Source organism: Leuciscus leuciscus (assembly GCF_965113295.1).
Source record: "Leuciscus leuciscus genome assembly, chromosome: 7".
Lineage (NCBI taxonomy): Eukaryota > Metazoa > Chordata > Actinopteri > Cypriniformes > Leuciscidae > Leuciscus > Leuciscus leuciscus.
In genome coordinates this window covers 24,038,375-24,056,899 of record NC_138731.1, presented here as the reverse complement: position 1 = coordinate 24,056,899, position 18,525 = coordinate 24,038,375, and the positions used below count along the sequence as shown (strand labels likewise).

At 37.7% G+C, this 18,525-nt stretch overlaps 1 protein-coding gene across 1 annotated transcript in view; it reads right to left on the bottom strand.

Annotated features, from left to right (window-relative positions):
* man1a2 (mannosidase, alpha, class 1A, member 2) overlaps window positions 1-18,525 on the bottom strand; it is a 94,916-nt gene that overhangs the window by 7,166 nt on the left and 69,225 nt on the right. Inside the window, exons 7-11 of the mRNA XM_082175313.1 lie at window positions 12,205-12,299; window positions 11,331-11,454; window positions 11,160-11,253; window positions 400-515; window positions 94-313 (exon numbers count right to left, since the gene is read on the bottom strand). Of these exons, the coding sequence (XP_082031439.1) occupies window positions 94-313; window positions 400-515; window positions 11,160-11,253; window positions 11,331-11,454; window positions 12,205-12,299 (649 nt within the window). The remainder of the gene's footprint in view (window positions 1-93; window positions 314-399; window positions 516-11,159; window positions 11,254-11,330; window positions 11,455-12,204; window positions 12,300-18,525) is intronic.

Here is an 18,525-nt window from a genome sequence, read left to right as displayed (position 1 = left end):
TGGCAACACACCATGCTACAAATTAGATTTGAAGTCCAAAGATCTGATGCGTTTTTTTTATACTCTTCAAACTTCCCCCTCTTATTCACTAACCAGTGCGATCGTAGCTTTCGTGGCAGGTGTGAGCAATCTCTGCTCCGAGCTGCAGATAGTGCCCAGCTTTATCATCCGGCGACCCATCAGCCCCCAGGGCAAACATGCCCCCAGCAAAGCAAGTCAGGTGACCCATCTTACGCTCCAAGTGGCCATTTTTCCACTCCCCGATGAAAGTAAGACCGCCGTTGGACTTACGGATGAGGTGACGCTCGATAGCCTGCAGAAAGAGAGAGAAAGAGAGAATGAACAGAGAACGCGCACAACACAAGAACACAAGTTGTCATGGCAACCAGCAGCCCTCACCTCGATGGCATCGTCGTAGGTCTTGCGTGCCTCTGTGTCGGTTTTGTCAGACATTAGCCAGGCCTTCAACAGGTATTCATAGAAACTATCACCCAGTCCACCTACAGACGTGTGATCTGCAGAGCAAGAGAGAGAAACCAGGATAAACCAAGGAGAGCTGAGACTAGCTTTTCACGGTATTCACTTCCACAAAAATGTGAGGTCTGCAAGATTTTTAATGAGAAAGAAATTCATTATTCAGCAAGGACATATTAAATAGATTAAAAGTGACAGAAATATTTAAGATAATGTAAAAGAATAATAATGTAAAAGCAATTACTATTTCAAATAAATGCTTTTCTTTTGAAATTTCTAGTCAAATAATGCTGAAAAAAGTTTCCACAGAAATTAAGCAGCACAACTGTTTCCAACAAAAAATACTAATAAGAAATGTTTCTTGAGCACTAAATCAGAGTATTAGAATGATTTCTGAAGGATCATGTGACACAATGAAGACTGGATTAATGATGCTGAAAATTCAGCTTTTCCATCACAGGAATAAAATAAATGGATTTATTTTATAATACATATAGAAAAACAGTTGCTTTAAATTGTTATAATATTTTACAATAATACATTTTACTGTATTATTGAATAAGAAACTTAAAAAAAAAAAAATGGAAGTGTGAAAGTTCTAAAGACTTTCTCTTTCAAAAAAATCTAAAGAAAACAATACTGATGGCTCATCCTGCACTACAGATCTCTGTGCAATTTAAATGCGCTCTAGATTGAGAATGTTCCTCCCCCAAATACCTGCACAGTAATGACATTTTAGGCCAAATTAAAAGGAATGAGGTGGAAAAAATAAGATAAAATGCCCTGTAGCTTGTTGCTAATGGTAATTATAAAAAAAGCTGAGACTGCTCACGATATTTGCATATCGTTGCCCTATTATTGATTTGACTGCTTCTATTGCTCTCTTCATTTGTAAGTCACATTGGATAAAAGGATCTGCTAAATGAATAAATGTAAATGTAATTGTAATTATTCACAACAGAAATAAAGATCATTTTAAGGAAATCTGAGAGCTTTCTGTCCCTCCATTAACAGCCTACACAACTACCACTTTCAAGCCCCAGAAAGGTAGGAAAGATCAAAAGTAATCCATCTGACTCCAGTGGTTTAACCTCAATTGTATGAAGCAACGTGAGTGCTTTGTTTGCACAAAAAAAACAAACAAAAAAACATATACCACTTCATTTACAAACTATTGATCTCAAACGCGCTCATATTTTGAAAACAAAGTGGTAAATTATGTGGGGTTTCTTTTGGCACAAACAAAGCACTCGCATCGCTTCATAAAATTGAGGTTAAATCACATGGATTACTTTTATGATGCCTTTTCTACCTTTCTGGGGGCTTGGAAGTGGTAGTTGCGTGGACTGTCAATGGAAGGACAGAAAGCTCTCAGATTTCTTAAAAAAAAAAAGATCAAACGAAAGTCTTATGGGTTTGAAACGACAAGTGGGTGAGTAATTAATGACAGAATCTTCAGTTTTGAGTGAACTAACCCTTTAAGCTTGAAGTAAAGGGAGTTGACAAAACAAAACTAGCCTAATAAGATACAACTAAACTCTTAATTTTGTGAAAATGGATTAAACTTGAGGAAAGAAAAGCCAATTATGGTTATTCAACTTGCTCAGTTTTGGTTACTGTCTGTTCAAAGCTCAGTCTTTTAATGTGCCTGAATGCTGCTATAAAAGTGTATTCAGGCTTGACACGGACTCTCATTACAATAAAAATGCGCTGAAGTGAGCATGTTTTCGCTGGCGTTTATTCAGTGTGGACACACACCAGCACACACCTAATCACTTATAAACACAGCCATTGAGTGCGTGTTCCACTTTGACAGCTAATGACTGCAGAGTGAGTGCGTGTTTGACAGGCTGGGAGTCATTTGTGCTGGTAATGGCTTGTAATGGGCACCTACAACAGAACATGTAAACAATCTGTGTTGACTTGTCGGAGGGAACTGTTGAAATTAAGACGGGTACATTGAAGACATGGACAAAAACAGAATATAAAAAAAGAGGCACTAGGTTATTTATTCTGATATTAAACTATGGTGCATTAGACAGCAAACACAGATTTATCTTTCTTTCGATCTATGTTATTTATATCTATGTCTGTCTGTCTGTCTATCTATCTGTCTAATACAGTATTTGTTTATGTCTGTCTGTACATCTATCTATCTATCTATCTATCTATCTATCTATCTATCTATCTATCTATCTATCTATCTATCTATCTATCTATCTATCTATCTATCTATCTATCTATCTATCCAAACATCCATCACAGTATTTGTCTGTCTGTCTATACAGTATATCTGTTATTTATCCATCCATCAATCCATGCTATCCATCCATCCAGTACAGTATTAGTCAGTTATCTATCCATAGTATCCATCCATAAATCCATTTAATACCGTATTTGTTTATGTCTGTCTGTCCATATACCTGTTATGTACTGTATCTGTCCATCTATGTATCCAAGTTATCTATCCATGTTATCCATCCATGTTATGACAGCAAACACAGATTGAGATTGATTGTTATATCTATTTATATGTCTGTCTGTCTGTCTATATGCATGCATGTCTGTCTGTCTGTCTATACAGTATTTGTCTATGACCGTCTGTCTGTCTGTCTGTCAAATCTATTTTATATCCATCCATCCATAGTATTTGTCTAAGTTATCTATCCATGGTATCCATCCATACATCCAATAAAGTATTTTTCTATGTCTGTCTGTCCATATATCTGTTCCTATCCATGTATATATCCATCCATCCATCCATCCATCCATCCATCCATCCAAGTTATTTATCTATCCATGTTATCCATCCATCCATCCATCCATGTTTTCCATCCATACATCCATGTTATCCATCCATCCATGTTATCCATTCATCCATCTATCCTCTCTCTCTCGGAGTGCCAAGATTCACACAAAAGCTTGTTAACCCATTCAGGGAACAGACAGGATTCAGGACACACATTCTGATGTGTGCAGGAGGCAGATGAGTGTATACTGTACACTTGCTGTTTATAGTGTCATGGAAGCAAGGGTGTAACTTTGGTTTGAGAAGTGGGGGGTGGGCGGGGCGGCACAAAATGGGGGAAATGTTTTCGCACTTCATTTTATAGATGAATAATTTTATAAAGTCTTCACCATTAATGTTTTGTGTGTAAATACAATTTTAATAATGTGAGACTTAATTGCTACTGTAACGTAGAAACAACATGTAAGTGAACTTAAAACAATCCTCACATAAACCCCAAAATACATTTAATATTTACCTGTGCCCTTCCTGTCTAACAGGTATGAAATATACAGAAATTGAATAAGGTTATCAAACAGTCCGCACTAAATATAGATTAATCCTTAGTAAAGCTACAAACGTTTAGTCAAGAGCAGTGAGCGATTTTCTCTGTTCCCTTTGTTCTTTGGTTTACTTTACTGGCAGACAGAATTAGTGGCTGCTGTCACTTTAAGATCTGCCGTTGCTGACAGGATCTCACGCATCTCATTTTATCATTTACTCTTGTTCATTTAAGACTTTATTTAACTAATTTGAGACTGCTTTTCTGTTATGAGGATACTCGACAAAAAAGAACATTTTGGCATAAATGTGTGTGTTATTGTTCGTTCAAGCGCGAAAGAGAACTGCCCAGCAAAACTGATTCTGGCGCGAGTCTGTCTGTGCGTCGTGTGTGTGAATGTGTGCGTCAGGACATTCACAGACAGTGCGATACCTGCTCATTATAACTTTCAGTGAGGTATTTTTAGTGTGTGCAAGCGACGTTCCTGGACGCGGCTGCGCGTATTGACAGGCAGGGTCTCTGTGTCCGTAGTGATGACGGCGTGCGGTTAAAAAAAATCATAAACTAATTTGAAAGTTGGGGGGGACACGAACGGGATTTTGAAAAGTGCAAAGGAAATTACGCCCGTGAATGGAAGAATGAGAAAGGAGCATAAAGGAGCCCATTAGCACTGTCACAGCTCATAGCTGCCAGGGCTAGCGAGCTGTTCTGCATTCAGCCTGCTGGGAGAGACCTAGCGTTCAGGAGATGAGCTGCCAAAAACCATTATGAAAGGTCTTTAGAGGAGACTGGGGGTGGAGAACAGATGCAGAGGTGATGGTTTTACACGAGAGAGGTGTGAACACACAAGTGACATGGCTAAAAATTGCATCTGCAATAGCTGATTCAGAGTGAGAGCTAAATAAATCAACGAGGCAGCAACGAGGCAGGAGGCTGAAGCACTTTATGAGAGATCCTTTACAGAGACATTGAGACAAAGTTAAAGATGTATTTTATGCTAATGGATGCGAGGGACTGGCCTAGAAGAGGCGAGACGTAGAAGCTGAGATGAATTATTCAACAGGAGAGAAAAAAAATTACAGGGAAAAGGGAATGGGGGGAAAAAAAACTGAAGAGAAAGTGAGAGAGCGCTGTCCAATCACAGACCACTTGTAAGTTACTCTTACCAGCCGGTTACGCACAGGAGGTGAGACATGTTGGGATACTGAAAAAATGCAAAGCCGCCGACGTAATACTGGAGGTAGTTCACAAACTGTTGCCATGTGGTTGCCAAGGTATTCTGTGGTTGCTAGGGCACGGCTTACTGTGCTAATTCAAAAGAGCCCATGTGTCTATGATATACCAGTCCCCAGATATGGCCACCTTATATTGATACATCAGGGATTTTTACTTACAAAAGTAATATGACACTTTTCCTCAACACATTGATTTAATTTACACCCTTAGGACAAACAGTGCAGGATGAGTTAGGTGTCAAATATCTTAACTAATATTTAACATTAGAGATTTGTTCTAGTCATGCTTGCCTTTGCAAGAAATGCTTATAACACAATCTGGCTAGAGCTAGAAAAATTGTGAAGTATAAGAAAATAAAGTTCAGACAGTATGTGTTGACTATGAGAACCTTGACAGGTTGAAAACAACAGAGAGAAGAAAAGCTGCTCAGAGACAGCAAAGGGAATAGAGAAAAAAGGTACAAAGAAAGGGAAAGGGCAAAGGCGAATGTGTACGAGTAGCAGAGAAAAGAATTTGGTAGAAATCATAATAAATATGAAAAAAGAACAAACACTATCATCGATTAAGATGATGAATAATACATAGATGGTGCAGGCTGATGTGCAGTGAGACAGAAAAAAATAAAACGTTGTGGAAGTGGAAAGACTGATTGAAGGAGAGACGTTTCAGACTCAGACTCCCAAAAATCCCAGTCAGACTCTCATAAACCATCTGGGCCTTTATTTCACAGCCTTTTCTGGCACTGCTGCCATTCATCGAATGCCTGGATTTTCACTTCTGCCAATCAAACACAACTCCCTAACGGCCTCCACTGAAAAGTAAATTCAAAGTCTTTGAATAAAATAAAAAAAACAACAGGGTGGATTTGAGTAACAATCAAAGATCCAGGCAGGAAATCTCTACAGAGAGGCTTCGCCGACAGCGAGCGGACAGGTCATGGACAGAGAATGATGGGCTGAAGACGAGACGTGGATCTAAAACCTAAAGGCCCCTGGAGCTGAAGTTGTACAGACAGAGAGAGAGAGCGTTATAATGTTAAAGGGATGGTTCACACAAAAATGATTGTTCTGTCATCATTTACTCACCCATATGACTTTCTTTCTTGTGTGGAACACAACAGATGATGTTTAGCACAATGTCCAAGCTGCTTGTTTTCAGTACCTGGCTATACATGATATCCATTCAGTTTAATTGTATAGAAAATACAAAATGAGTCAAAAAATTCAAAAACATTTTGTGTTCCACACAGGAAACAAAGCAATATAGGTTTGGAATAAAATGAGGGAGAATAAATGATGAGATAATATTCATTTTTGGGTGAACCGTCCCTTAAAGGTCCCATTGCATGGATTATTTTTATTATTTTAGAATATTTCCTGGGGTGCCCTTATAATGTTAGTATGTTTTTTAGATCAAAAGTTGTTATAATTTAGAAATAAAAGGCATATTTCCTAGCCTGATTTTAGCCTCTGAGCTATGTCGGAAGGGGCGTGTCTGCTGTGAGACTTCAGCGTAAACGCCCACTGCTCTGATTGGCTGACATGCTTGCATATGAAATATCTCGCATTACATGTGGAACTCTCTCGAAAACTTTTACTATTACAGCTGTTACACGTTTTTACTATCTAGCTATCGGAATGAACAAATCATGAGAAGTTTATTAAGTATTTAGATCTATTCCCATCACATAATAGGTTGCAGTGATGAACATTGAGCAGATGTAGGGGTGTGCGATATGACGATTTTTGATCGTGGACGATTAAAATGTCTCCACGATCTGCTTTTTAAGAAATATCGTAGTATCGTGCATTCTATCAGTTGCTGTTCTGGCGCCTCTGTCCCAACATACTGAACAACGCGACGTATATTCACATAAAATGTTAACGCAGCGGAACGGGACACTGCAGTTCATAATTTGCATGTGCCTTGTTGGTTAAACATTTAATTCGCGTGCGGATGCGCTGTTCTAACGTGTGCGTTTCTCAGCGTGTCACATGCACTAAAAGCCTGTCTACCAGTGCCTGGATACTGGACTAAGTTATCTTTCGAGTCTTATTGTGCTAATACTGTTAAATACACACAAGGTTTACATAAACAAAGTCGGTTATGTCTAAAGTGAAAGCAAACTTGAGAAAATTGAGAGAAAATCTGCTTGTCAAATGCGTGTATATAAGACGCGTCGCGCGCAGCTCTTAAAGAGACAGTAGTAATGGTAAACACGCTGCCGCTTGTCCTTAAAGGGATAGTTCACCCAAAAATAAAAATTCTCATTATTTACGCACTCTAATGTTGTTCCAAACCTGTATTAATTTCCTTCAAATATTTTCTAATATTTTTCTAATATTAAAATTTTGAAGAATGAGGCTATCCAAACAGTAGCTGGTCCCCATTGACTTCCATAGGAGAAAAATATACTATGGAAGTCACTGGGGTACATCAACTGTTTGGTTACCCACATTCTTCCAAATAACTTTTATTTTCAACAGAAGAAAGAAACTTATTCGAGTTTAAAACAACTTGAGAGAGTACATTATGACAATTTGAATTTTTAGGAGAACTATCCCTTTAATGTTAATAAAACAACAAAATGCAAAGAGAAAATCACTCACTGCTATTGACTGATAACTTTTAATAGTAGCTTTAATAAGTATCAATGTATAATTTATACAGTGAAGTCTATGTTTTGTTTTATTTTCATATTTGTTCATTTAATTACTTTCTTCAATGGTACTGTTAAATACACCCTACTGTAGCTGAACACATAAAGCACTTTATTTAATTTGTATATTAAGTTGTGTATGTTGTTTAATGTGTATCTTTGATCTTAATATTTAATAACAAAGAAAATATATGACACACATTTTTATCTTCGCCCCTGTCTGCCATTCTTTTTTATTTTATATTTTGTTACCTAAGGCTTTGTTTTGAAAATATGGACATTAGTTTCGCTGTAATGCTCAGTCACAAAATAGTAAAACCAACATAAAAAAGAATCGTGATCAAATCGTTCGTGATTTTCCAGAAAAAAATCGTGATATGATATTTTTGCCATATCGCCCACCCCTAAGCAGATGACAGCCTGTTGATCGCGTGAATGAAGATCTTATCATTGCAACGCAGTTTCTGCACTCTCACTAATGATTTCACCAATGCAAACATGAGGTAAGTACAGTAAGAGCTTCGTTGTGCAGTGTAACAGCGTCATTGATTTCATAACAAGTTTTGGCAAGTGTCCAGATAAACCCGCGCTGTGTGATTGACAGCTTGGGCGATTGGAAAGGGATTGTTCTTTGGTCGCTTTCTGTATATATATTAATCACAGTTTAAGTAAGATTATTTTCATCCTACTTAGAGAAACGACGTGAAGTTGATCGTTTAGTCACTGGCTTGATTTACTGATAAACAGTATTGAACGACTTTGAGAGAAAGATTATCTGTCTGAACTTGAACAATTACACATCAGAAATTCACATAACCCACTGGTTCATCAGAGGCTCGGATGAAGGAACTAAAAAAATACTTTTGTGTTCATTTGTACATCCAAACACTGAGCAACTGCCATGCTTCGCTCGTTTGCAAGCCATGATGTCTCTCGAGGAAAAACCAATATCGCTCATTTTCTCATGGGCGGGCCAAATTCTTTTTGCGGGCAAAGAAGAGAAAGGGGAGGTAACCTTTTCCCCTATTTCTAGATTTGCCCATCTGAGCTTTCATTTTCTCAAAAATACCCAGGGCTTGGTTTACACCCATCAAAACATCTAGCCACTGGGGGACCATAGGCAGGCTAGGGAAACCCATATTAAGGTTAAAAAACCTCATAAAGTGAAATTTTCATGCAATGGGACCTTTAAGAGCCCATGGGGCAGATGCAGTGTGGGAGGGAGAATGATACTCTCTTCTGTATTGGCCTGTCACTCACACTGAGTTTTCATTTAGAAAATAGATCTCTAGTGCACCTTAATTACATTTTACCCCTTTGGACAGACACACACGCACGCTTTACTGGAATTTAGTGTGTGTGCGCGTGTTTAGCCTTAAGACGCAGGGCACTAATTAAACCCTCATCTCTCCCAGTAATTAAGAGTTGGTTAAAACACAGTGGAGTGTTTTCACTACACATAATTACTAATTATATATAAATAAAGAAACTTCCTCACATCCCATCTTTATTAAAGCTCACTGATCAGTGAGGAGATGAGGATAAGCTGCTATTCTGTCATCATTCATATTTATAGAATAATAAATCCTAGCAGAGGGATTATGAAAATCATCTGTGTCTATAAACACACTTCATAGGGTGATATTTTGGATCCTCCGTTTGATTTGAACCTCTTCTGACGATTATTGCAGTAATACGAATACCGAAACAGGACTCAGTAATAAGGATAACCTGCTGGGCCAAAGCCACTGTGAGAGTCTCAGATTGGAGCGATGTCACGTCACTATATATTAGATTTGTTAATCATATCAAGATTAATACTTTTATTCAGCATGGGGGCATTCAATTATTCAAAAGTGACAATAAAGACATTTATAATGTTAGAAGTTTATATTTAAAAAAAATATTTGCTGTTCTTTTTAACTTTCTATTCGAAGAATCTTAAAAAAATTAAAATCACGCAGTTTTCACAAAAATATTAAGCAGCAAAACTGTTTTCAACATTGATAATTTTTTCTTGACACTGAAGATGGGAGAAATGGCCACTTAAAATTCAGCTTTGACATCACAGCAATAAATTTCATTCTAAAATATATTCAAATGGAAAATAACAAATTGTAATCATTTCACAATATTTCTATTTTTACTGTATTTTTGATCAAATAAATGCAGCCTTGATCAGCAAAGAGACTTCTTCCAAAAACAAAGTCCCCCAGTGGTGAAAATCCAGATTTTAATGTTTATATGTCTATGTGGTGTTTTTAATATGCTTTAAGACAATCTATGTGCAAATTCATGTCAGCACCATTGCTGTGTATTTTCTCCTTAAAACTGCAGTGAAAAAAAGACAGTGTCAAAAACGCGGTTTGAAATCGCTAGTGTTTATGTCACAAACTACGTTGTAACCAATCACGTCAACAAATGGATCTCTGAGCTAGTGAGAATGAGTGGAGGCGGGACTAATTTGCATATTCATAGAACCGCGTATACAAAATGAGCCAAGGTTGTAGAGTTACATTCAAGCTATTTTAAGGCATGACAGGTTTTTTTCTTTTCTTTTCTTTGAGGAAAAAACTTTTAAATACTGTATGTAATTTTGGTGATCAAAGATGAGTTTTAAGGGATAAAATTATTGACCACAGGGGGACTTTAAGAAAATTGTATCAACCCCAAACGTTTGAACGGTAATGTATATCTAACAGGAAGAGTCAAATAGCTGGTTAACAGAGTTTTAGTTGAAGTCTCAAGACTGACCTGTGATATTATTGGCAGCATCAGTAAGAATGGGTTGAAAAATACAAACCAATCAGTATTGTTTTGCATTGAATGGAATCATTTTTCTAACAAAATGCTTTTTATGAATGAATGTACAGCTGCCATTGATATTGCTTATCAAAAACAGTATTTTTTGCAAATAAAATGTAACCCTTTTATGAATGTCTTTCTGGTACTAGTTAAATGTTAGAAATATACAGTATACAGTAAATAAAATATTGTTTTGTGATGGGGTCAGCTGAAAATTTTAAAGTAAAAATTGAGCCGGACAAGGACAACAACAATATAAATATATTGGATATACTTTGAGTCTAGTATATCAGTTTACTTAACTTACAAAGCATTTCCAAACAATAGGCAGCAAAATGTTAAATCTAAGGCAGCACTGTATGCAGCATTCATGGAGAATGCAATCCCAGAAAATGGCGAATTTAGAAAAACTAAATTCATCTAAGATATTGGAAAGAGTCCAAGGAAATTTTGAAATCTTTTATTCGGTTCTGCAAGGACATTCTTGATTCTTCCATCTACTTAAAAATGCAAGATTTCAGCCAACAGTTGTGTGTGCAATGTATTTTTTCGTTTATCATAGCATCAAGTTCACGTTGTGGGTGTTTGGAAACCTCTTCATTTCATAGAGTGTGGGAATTCATACAAAGCCTTTTCTAGAGTGGAAAGAGAGAGTTTCTTGTGCAGCACACAGGATGTTAGTGGGAGGTACTCACGCTGGCCCCAGCGTCCTGTACGAGGATTCAGGTAGTTGGGGTAAAGCCCATTGGGTCTGTCCATCTTAGCCAGCAGCTTCCGTATGTGCATCACCTAAACCAGAACATAGTTCACAACAGGACGCAAACACAAGGGCTGAACAGTTACACAACACTCAAAGCCAGTCGTACCTTCTGATAGTAGGCAGGGTTTCCTGTCAGATATGTCAGGTGCACAAACTCCATGTGCAGCGTCCCAAACTCTGCTAGAATACTGCTTCCAGCTGACGCCCAGCCCCAGTTACGACCCACTCCACTGAAAAAGGTAGAAGGCAAAACCCATGACATTTACGTACAGTACGTTCCTTACTAGCCTAAAGCAAACATCCACCTTTATACCTTTATAGCGGGTAGACAATGAAGAATTACGGTGAGCTAATTTGAGTCAACTGCTTCATTCCTGCTTCAAACTAATTCACTGCCGCCCATCACTCCTCTGTCAAGACCAATATCCTGTGTTCTACTTGTACTTCTCATTTCCATTTAGAATGTATCCACACCATTCACTTAGACTGTGTGTGTGTAGACTGTGAAAGGCTGCTCTATATGAATGGGGATTAATAAAACACAGCGTTGTTCTTTCCCTCAGGATTAAAAACACCCAAAGCGCAGTGGTTTTTGTCTGTTCCTGAGCAATTTCTTCTAAACACCCAATTAATTCACAAAAACCATGTCAGGCAGGATTTGACCTCCCTCCCTCCTCACACACACAGAAAGAAAAAAACCTTAATGTACATTCACAATGCGTTCTGCAGATTTAATTTAGCAATTTTCATTTCATTCTAATGAAATTATGTGGAAAGTCGAGTTAAACAGGAAGAAAGCCACAGGGACTTTCACAGACATAAAAGGTCTGACAGCTTTCCATTATGTGGCAGTCACCATCAGGACAATGAGTGGAGGCAGCATGGGAAAAAATGAGGCAGCATCAAAGAGAGCAAAAAAAAAAAAAAAAGGGGGAGAGAAAGGATGTCGGAGTGAACGGCAAGGTGTGTATGGAACATACCTCTTCAAATTGACCATGGCCCAGGGGATGCCTGTTGGGGTGTTGAAGGCAGGAAGCAGCTTTTCTGCCAGCTGGACAGCTTTCACCTTAAAAACCTGAAAGAGTCAGAGAGGAGAAATAAATTATGAACCACAAGGGCAAAGCACACAGGTGGATAGAAAGAGTCAAGTCAGCTCTAGGGGAGATCACACCCACTCTGTGGGTGAATCACACAAAAACGGGTCAGGGTCTTTTTTCTTTTGATTCCGTGGTGAAATAAACAATTATTTTTACACATTTCCATAATGAAAATGTAGCTTATTCAGGAACATTAAGATTCTTTGACCTTTATTGTTTATGACAATTAAACAAAGCATTTTTGACTATGTAATTCCAATTATTCTCAAAAGTGATTATAAATCCTGCTAAATATTTTTTTTGATTAAATTCAGTAGACAAATACTTCCATACCTACATACCCTACTACAAATAATTCACAATTTAAATAATAATATAAATATACATTTACAACTGAAATAATGTGCACTACTGTTCATAAGTTACTGGTTGGTAAGATTAAGAAAAAAAATCTATATATACTTTTCAGCAAGGATGCATTAAATTGTTTAGAAAAAAGAGTGACTTTTTTTTTGTAATAATGAACAAAATGTATCATGTCCACAAAAATATTAAGCAGCACAACTGTTTTCAAAATTGTTTCTTATAATGATGCTGAATGATGCTGAAAATTCAGCTTTGCCATCACAGGAATAAATTACAAATATATTTAAATAGAAAACAGTTATATTTCACAATATTACAGTATTTACTGTATTTTTGATCAAGTACATACAGCCCTGATGAGCAGAACAGACTTCTTTCAAAAACTTTCAAAAACATTAAAAGTCTTACCAACCCCAAACTATTGAACAGTTATGTATATGAACATGTATATGACACAAATTAACAATGCAATGCAAAAAACAAAACAAAAAAACGATTGATTCTGAAACAGGCTTCGTTTTCTTTTATCAAAACAATATTCTTATAATTTTTTTTAGGTGAAATATGACCAAGACATGGTTTGTTGATCGGTTGTGAGATTCACCCTGTAGACAACTACCGCCAGACTCTTGCCGTAGGGACAAAATCTGTCCACAAGCTCAACAGATGGGAACCGACTATACTGCCTCATACAAAGAGAGAGAAAGAGGAGAGAACACATTTGAGACAGAATAAATACCCAATGAACACCACACCTGAAAGTGTTTACTCACTGACTGTCAGAGGGGAGATGATGCACAATGAGGCAGTATCAAACAGAGACCAAAAAAAAACAAAAAGGATGTAGAAAGGATGTAGAAGTGAGAGGCAAGGTGTGTATGGAACACCACACCTGAATGTGTTTACTCACTGACTGTCAGAGGGGAGATGATGCACTGGGGTTGTTTGCCCTTGTCATAAATTTCATAATTTGAGCTGATATAACCTTTGCGAAAAGCTGTTGTTTAACATCATCAACAACTACTGCTGCTGCAGATGGACACAAAGCCTATTCTTGACAGCATGATTAGAAAACTTGTTTTTGGTGTGGCATAGTGGAATCAGAGCTGATAAATTGAAGGCTGCTAGTCTATCCCTGTAACGAGGAGTCCATTACAGGGGTAGTTCACCCAAAAATTCAAATTCTGTCATTAATTACTTGCCCTCATGTCGTTCCAAACACGTAAGACTTTCGTTCATCTTCGGAACACAAATGAAGATCTTTTTGATGAAATCTGAGAGCTTTCTGTCCCTGCATTGACAGCTGCGCAACTAACACATTGATGCTTTAAAAAGTTCATAAAGAGATCGTAAAACTAATCCAATAGGAATTGAGCATTTTAGTCCACATTTTCTGAAGAGACACGATCACTTTACGTGATGAACATTGAATGTAGGCTTTTATTCACATATAAACATTGATCAGCGAACATAAAAAGCAGCTCAACCGAACCTTGCTTGACCCGCGAGAACAAACCTCATTGATTCTTACAGAAGCTCAAACGTGCTGCGTAACATGAGAATGAACCTCATTGGTTCTTACGGAAGCACAAACGTGCTGCGTAACACGAGAATGAACCTCATTGGTTCTTGCCTGTCAAGCGAACATGCTTGAGCTTTCGTTTACCATGACTGATGTGTGTTAATGACTGTTTATATGTGAATAAAAGCCTAAATTCGATCTGTTCATTACATAAAATGATCGAGTCTCTTCAGAAAATGTAGACTAAACAGCTCAATTAACATGGATTAGTTTTACTATCTCTTTCTTTCTCCAGCATAGACCCAGAAAGAATGACTTCACCCTTCCAACAGCGCAGATATTATTTGAGGAGTAGATGTCAAATGTGCACCAATCAATATAAAAATTTTCCCCAGCAGTGGCCATCATAATTTCAGCGAGACCGTCTGACTACAACTCAGCAATCCCACCAAGTGCTTTTGAGCAAAAATGGCAAGAAAATTTCTTGTGCTGATGACTCACAGGCAGACTTCTCCTGTGCGGTTGATCATGTTTTTAGGACGAAAGATAAAATGAAGTCGCAGCAGAGAAAAGACCTCTGGTTCTCAGACAAACTGCACAGCTGCCCGAGCCACTGCTGAGGTTTTTATTTCCAGCCTGTCTGAAGGATGTTTATGTGGAGTCTATTAAAATGCACTGCAATTCACTAGAATAGATGTGTGAGGAGTGTACACAGCCTTTCAGATATTTCTGACACACACACACAAGCAAACAAGATGACAGAAATACCACAATGCGGTGTTGTTTACCAAAGAAAACTTGCTAAATAAAACAATTTTGGAGAGAAACAAGGCTGGGGACAAAGTAAAAAAAAAGATTTTATTTCCACCTAGATTTTTTTATGTTTTAAAAATAAGTCTTGTATGCTGAACAAAGCAGGTGCAAATGGTCACTCAGAGGATGGAGAAAATTAAGGAGAACAAGCAAATGGTGAGAGAGTAGAGAAACTGTGAGTAAGACAGAAGACAGAGAGAGAAGCTAATTTAGGCTGAATGAGTGCTTCCCTCAGGATTACTGGTTGGAGCGGCGTGTGTGTGTGTGTGTGTGTGTATAATTCCCAGAATGCAGATTCCAAAGCTGAAGCCTAATCTGGTTGATGCAGATCATAAGCGCCAGAGATGATCCTGTTATTACACATATGAGGATATGAGCATGGACATTCCCCATGATACTGCTTCTGCTCTCTGTACACAAACACGCACAAATACACACACACAAATACATACACTATGGCGCCCTCAGCCTGAAATGTTCCTTAAACGTCTAACGGAAGCATATAAAGAGATTATGGGGAACACATTGGAAATGGAGGGAACGAGTGTTTGTACAGTGGATTCCCCAGGGGTTCAGGGTTAAAGCTGGATTTCTGCCCTCACTCTTGCTCTGGGTCTCGGTGTGTTTGTGCATCTGCAGCCTTTTATGAAAAACCTTCTGCCTGGTGTTTATTCTATCTGTCGTCATGGCAGCACTATTGGGAGCTGCCAATCAAGGCAGACACAAACATCACCAACCTGACGCAAGCACAGCCAATCAGAGCATCAGCATCACAGCACCGGAGACGTCGTCTAATGCAGAAATTAGGCTGTTTGTCTGTGAGAATGTTAATGCGTATTTAGTCAAAAGCTTCTTATCTCCTCAAAGCAAATAGCGACAGTACATTTCTACATTTACAATTCAAACACATTTTCTGCCTTCATTTAAAATGATTCCTCCTGGTTTATAAATAAACTGTGTGGCTATAGAAGAGACAAATGCAAGAGATGCACAACTGAGTCTACAAAGAGAAACAGTCAGAATGCACAAGATGTCAAAAAGAGACAAACATCATTAAAGAAGCTCCTCTTGATTGAACTACATATTATGATGCCGCTTTCAGGAGATTCCTCAGACCCATTAATCACCAATTTAATGTTTACACAGCTGGATGTCGTCGTGTCAATTAATGAATCTCACATATTTCACCCCAAAACAAAAAGAAAATAATGATTTATATCTTTGTCTATAAAGTTATTTTTGCATTATTTAAGCATACTATTATTTAAGCCTTCTAGTAATTGAATAAAAGTCTTCTCACTACAATATATGACATTTAAATTGTGTACATTTGTAAAGTGAAATTGCATAGAATGTATTGGTAGTTTACTCTATTGTTTTAAAAAAAAATACAAATCACTGTCAAAATCAAAATCATCTGAACAGAATAATTCTCATTACAATATTACAGTACTGAAAAAGAATAAACAACTATTTCCCCCAAATCTCATTACCGTAATGGATAAGAATGTTAACTTTTAAGCTTTTTTTTTTTTACATTTCCATTATTCTCAATGGTGATTCGGATTAGACTTATTATGGGGAAAAAGAGATTTTTGTTTGATGAATTTCTAAATGAGCATAAAAGCAGTATAACTATGCTCACCATGATGTATACAATTAAATAACTTCTTAAACATTACAAGTAACAGGTAAATGTTTCCCCATTACAGTAAAAAGACACTGGGAAAATGTACTTAAAGGAAAAGTTCACTTAAAGGAATACTTCACCGATTAACATTAAGCTTTGTATCAGTAGAAACCCGGTTGTATTTTCGAATGACCGTGCTTCCCTCCCTCATGTCCCCCTGAGACGAGAGATTTCTGTATTGTGTGTCTGAAAAAAAAACCTCAGATGATGCAAAAATCGTCATTTTGCGTCATCTGAGGCTTTTTTGGCCAGAGGCTAGAGACTACAGCCAGTAGTAGGAGCTCGTTCTGCATGGGGATCTCACGATAAAACGGCGTCTTTTCAGTTTCGAGACAACTAGTAGCCTAGTTGTATCATTTCTTCCGATACTGCCCTCTGTAACCAGTAGGCGTGGCTTGGGAGTGGCCTCGTAGGGCAGCGAAGCAAGTGCATTCTGGGAGTTGTTGTCTTTCATCAACATGAGCCAAAAATAAATTTTACGGCTTTTCTCAATCTAGAAGGCACCAACTTCGAAAATAATTGCACATTTCTACTACATAACCCAATTTAAATACACATTCATCTTTCCAGCGGTGAAATATCCCTTTAAAAATGAAAATTCTGTCATAATTTATTCACCCTCAAGTTGTTTCAAACCTGTATGAGTTTCTTTCTTCTGCTGAACACAAAAGAAGATATTTTGAAGAACGTCGGTAACTAAACAGTTAATGAACCCCATTGACTTCCATAGTATTGTTTTTCCTACTATGGAAGTTAATTGTCTGGTTACCGACATTCTTCAAAATATCTTCCTTTTGTGTTCAGCAGAAGAAAGAAATTCATACAGGTTTGAAGCAACTTGAGGGTAAGTAAATTATGAAAATTTTTTAAAAAATATTTTTATCAAAAACAATGTTTTTCACCCTTGCTTTTGATTTTGGGATGAAATAACACCACTTTTTGAGAGATTGACCAATTATTTCGTCTCAGTTCTCAGCTGGCCCAGCATACAATGCGTCTCATTTCACATCGATGAGTGTGGCAAACAAAACCGCCGCTGGGATGTCAAAATAAACACTAACACCGGTGGTCTAGATGTACAAAGCCAAAAAAATCTTTATATAACTTGTTAGGGCACTCAATGATGTTAACTTTCTGGCAGTTTCCAGAGTGTTTTTGGACACATTCTCATCTACAGACCAAGCAATCCAGCTGCAAACCAGAGGCTCCTAGAAAACCAAATATGTTTATAAGGAAATGCCAGTCTAGAAGGCTCACTTATTTGTATTCCAAGAGGAGATTTGATAGGTGATGGCATGACCAAAGTCTGCAGCACATCAAACACACAGATGAGTAGTTGACAAACATCTTCTCATCCATCAAATTCCCTTCTTAAATCTCTGTCCTTATCTTGCCTCTGCTGGGCCCGGGGCTGCGGTTGTGTTCCGCCTTTGATGAGATCTGTGTTTGACAACAGAAGAGTCTGCTGCTCCCTAATGTGACACCGCATATTCTCCACCACTGTGAAGGATATACAACCACAGGACAGCGCATCAACAGAGAGTGATGGGGAGGTGCGAGAGGGAGAAAGAAAGATAACTGCTGCATAATGCCTGGAGCAAACTCCATTTTCTCACACCATCTCTGACTCTGCTGTAATAAATGTGCAAATCAAGACAAAGAACCAATATTTGCCTGTGTTCTTCACTTACAGCCTATGATCCTATTTGGCTTGAAGAAATGCTAAGATAGAAAACCTCCGTCAGCACTGTGTTTAACGAAACCTGCTGATTTATTACAGAAATTGGGCTGTCAAACACATCGTAATTGAACC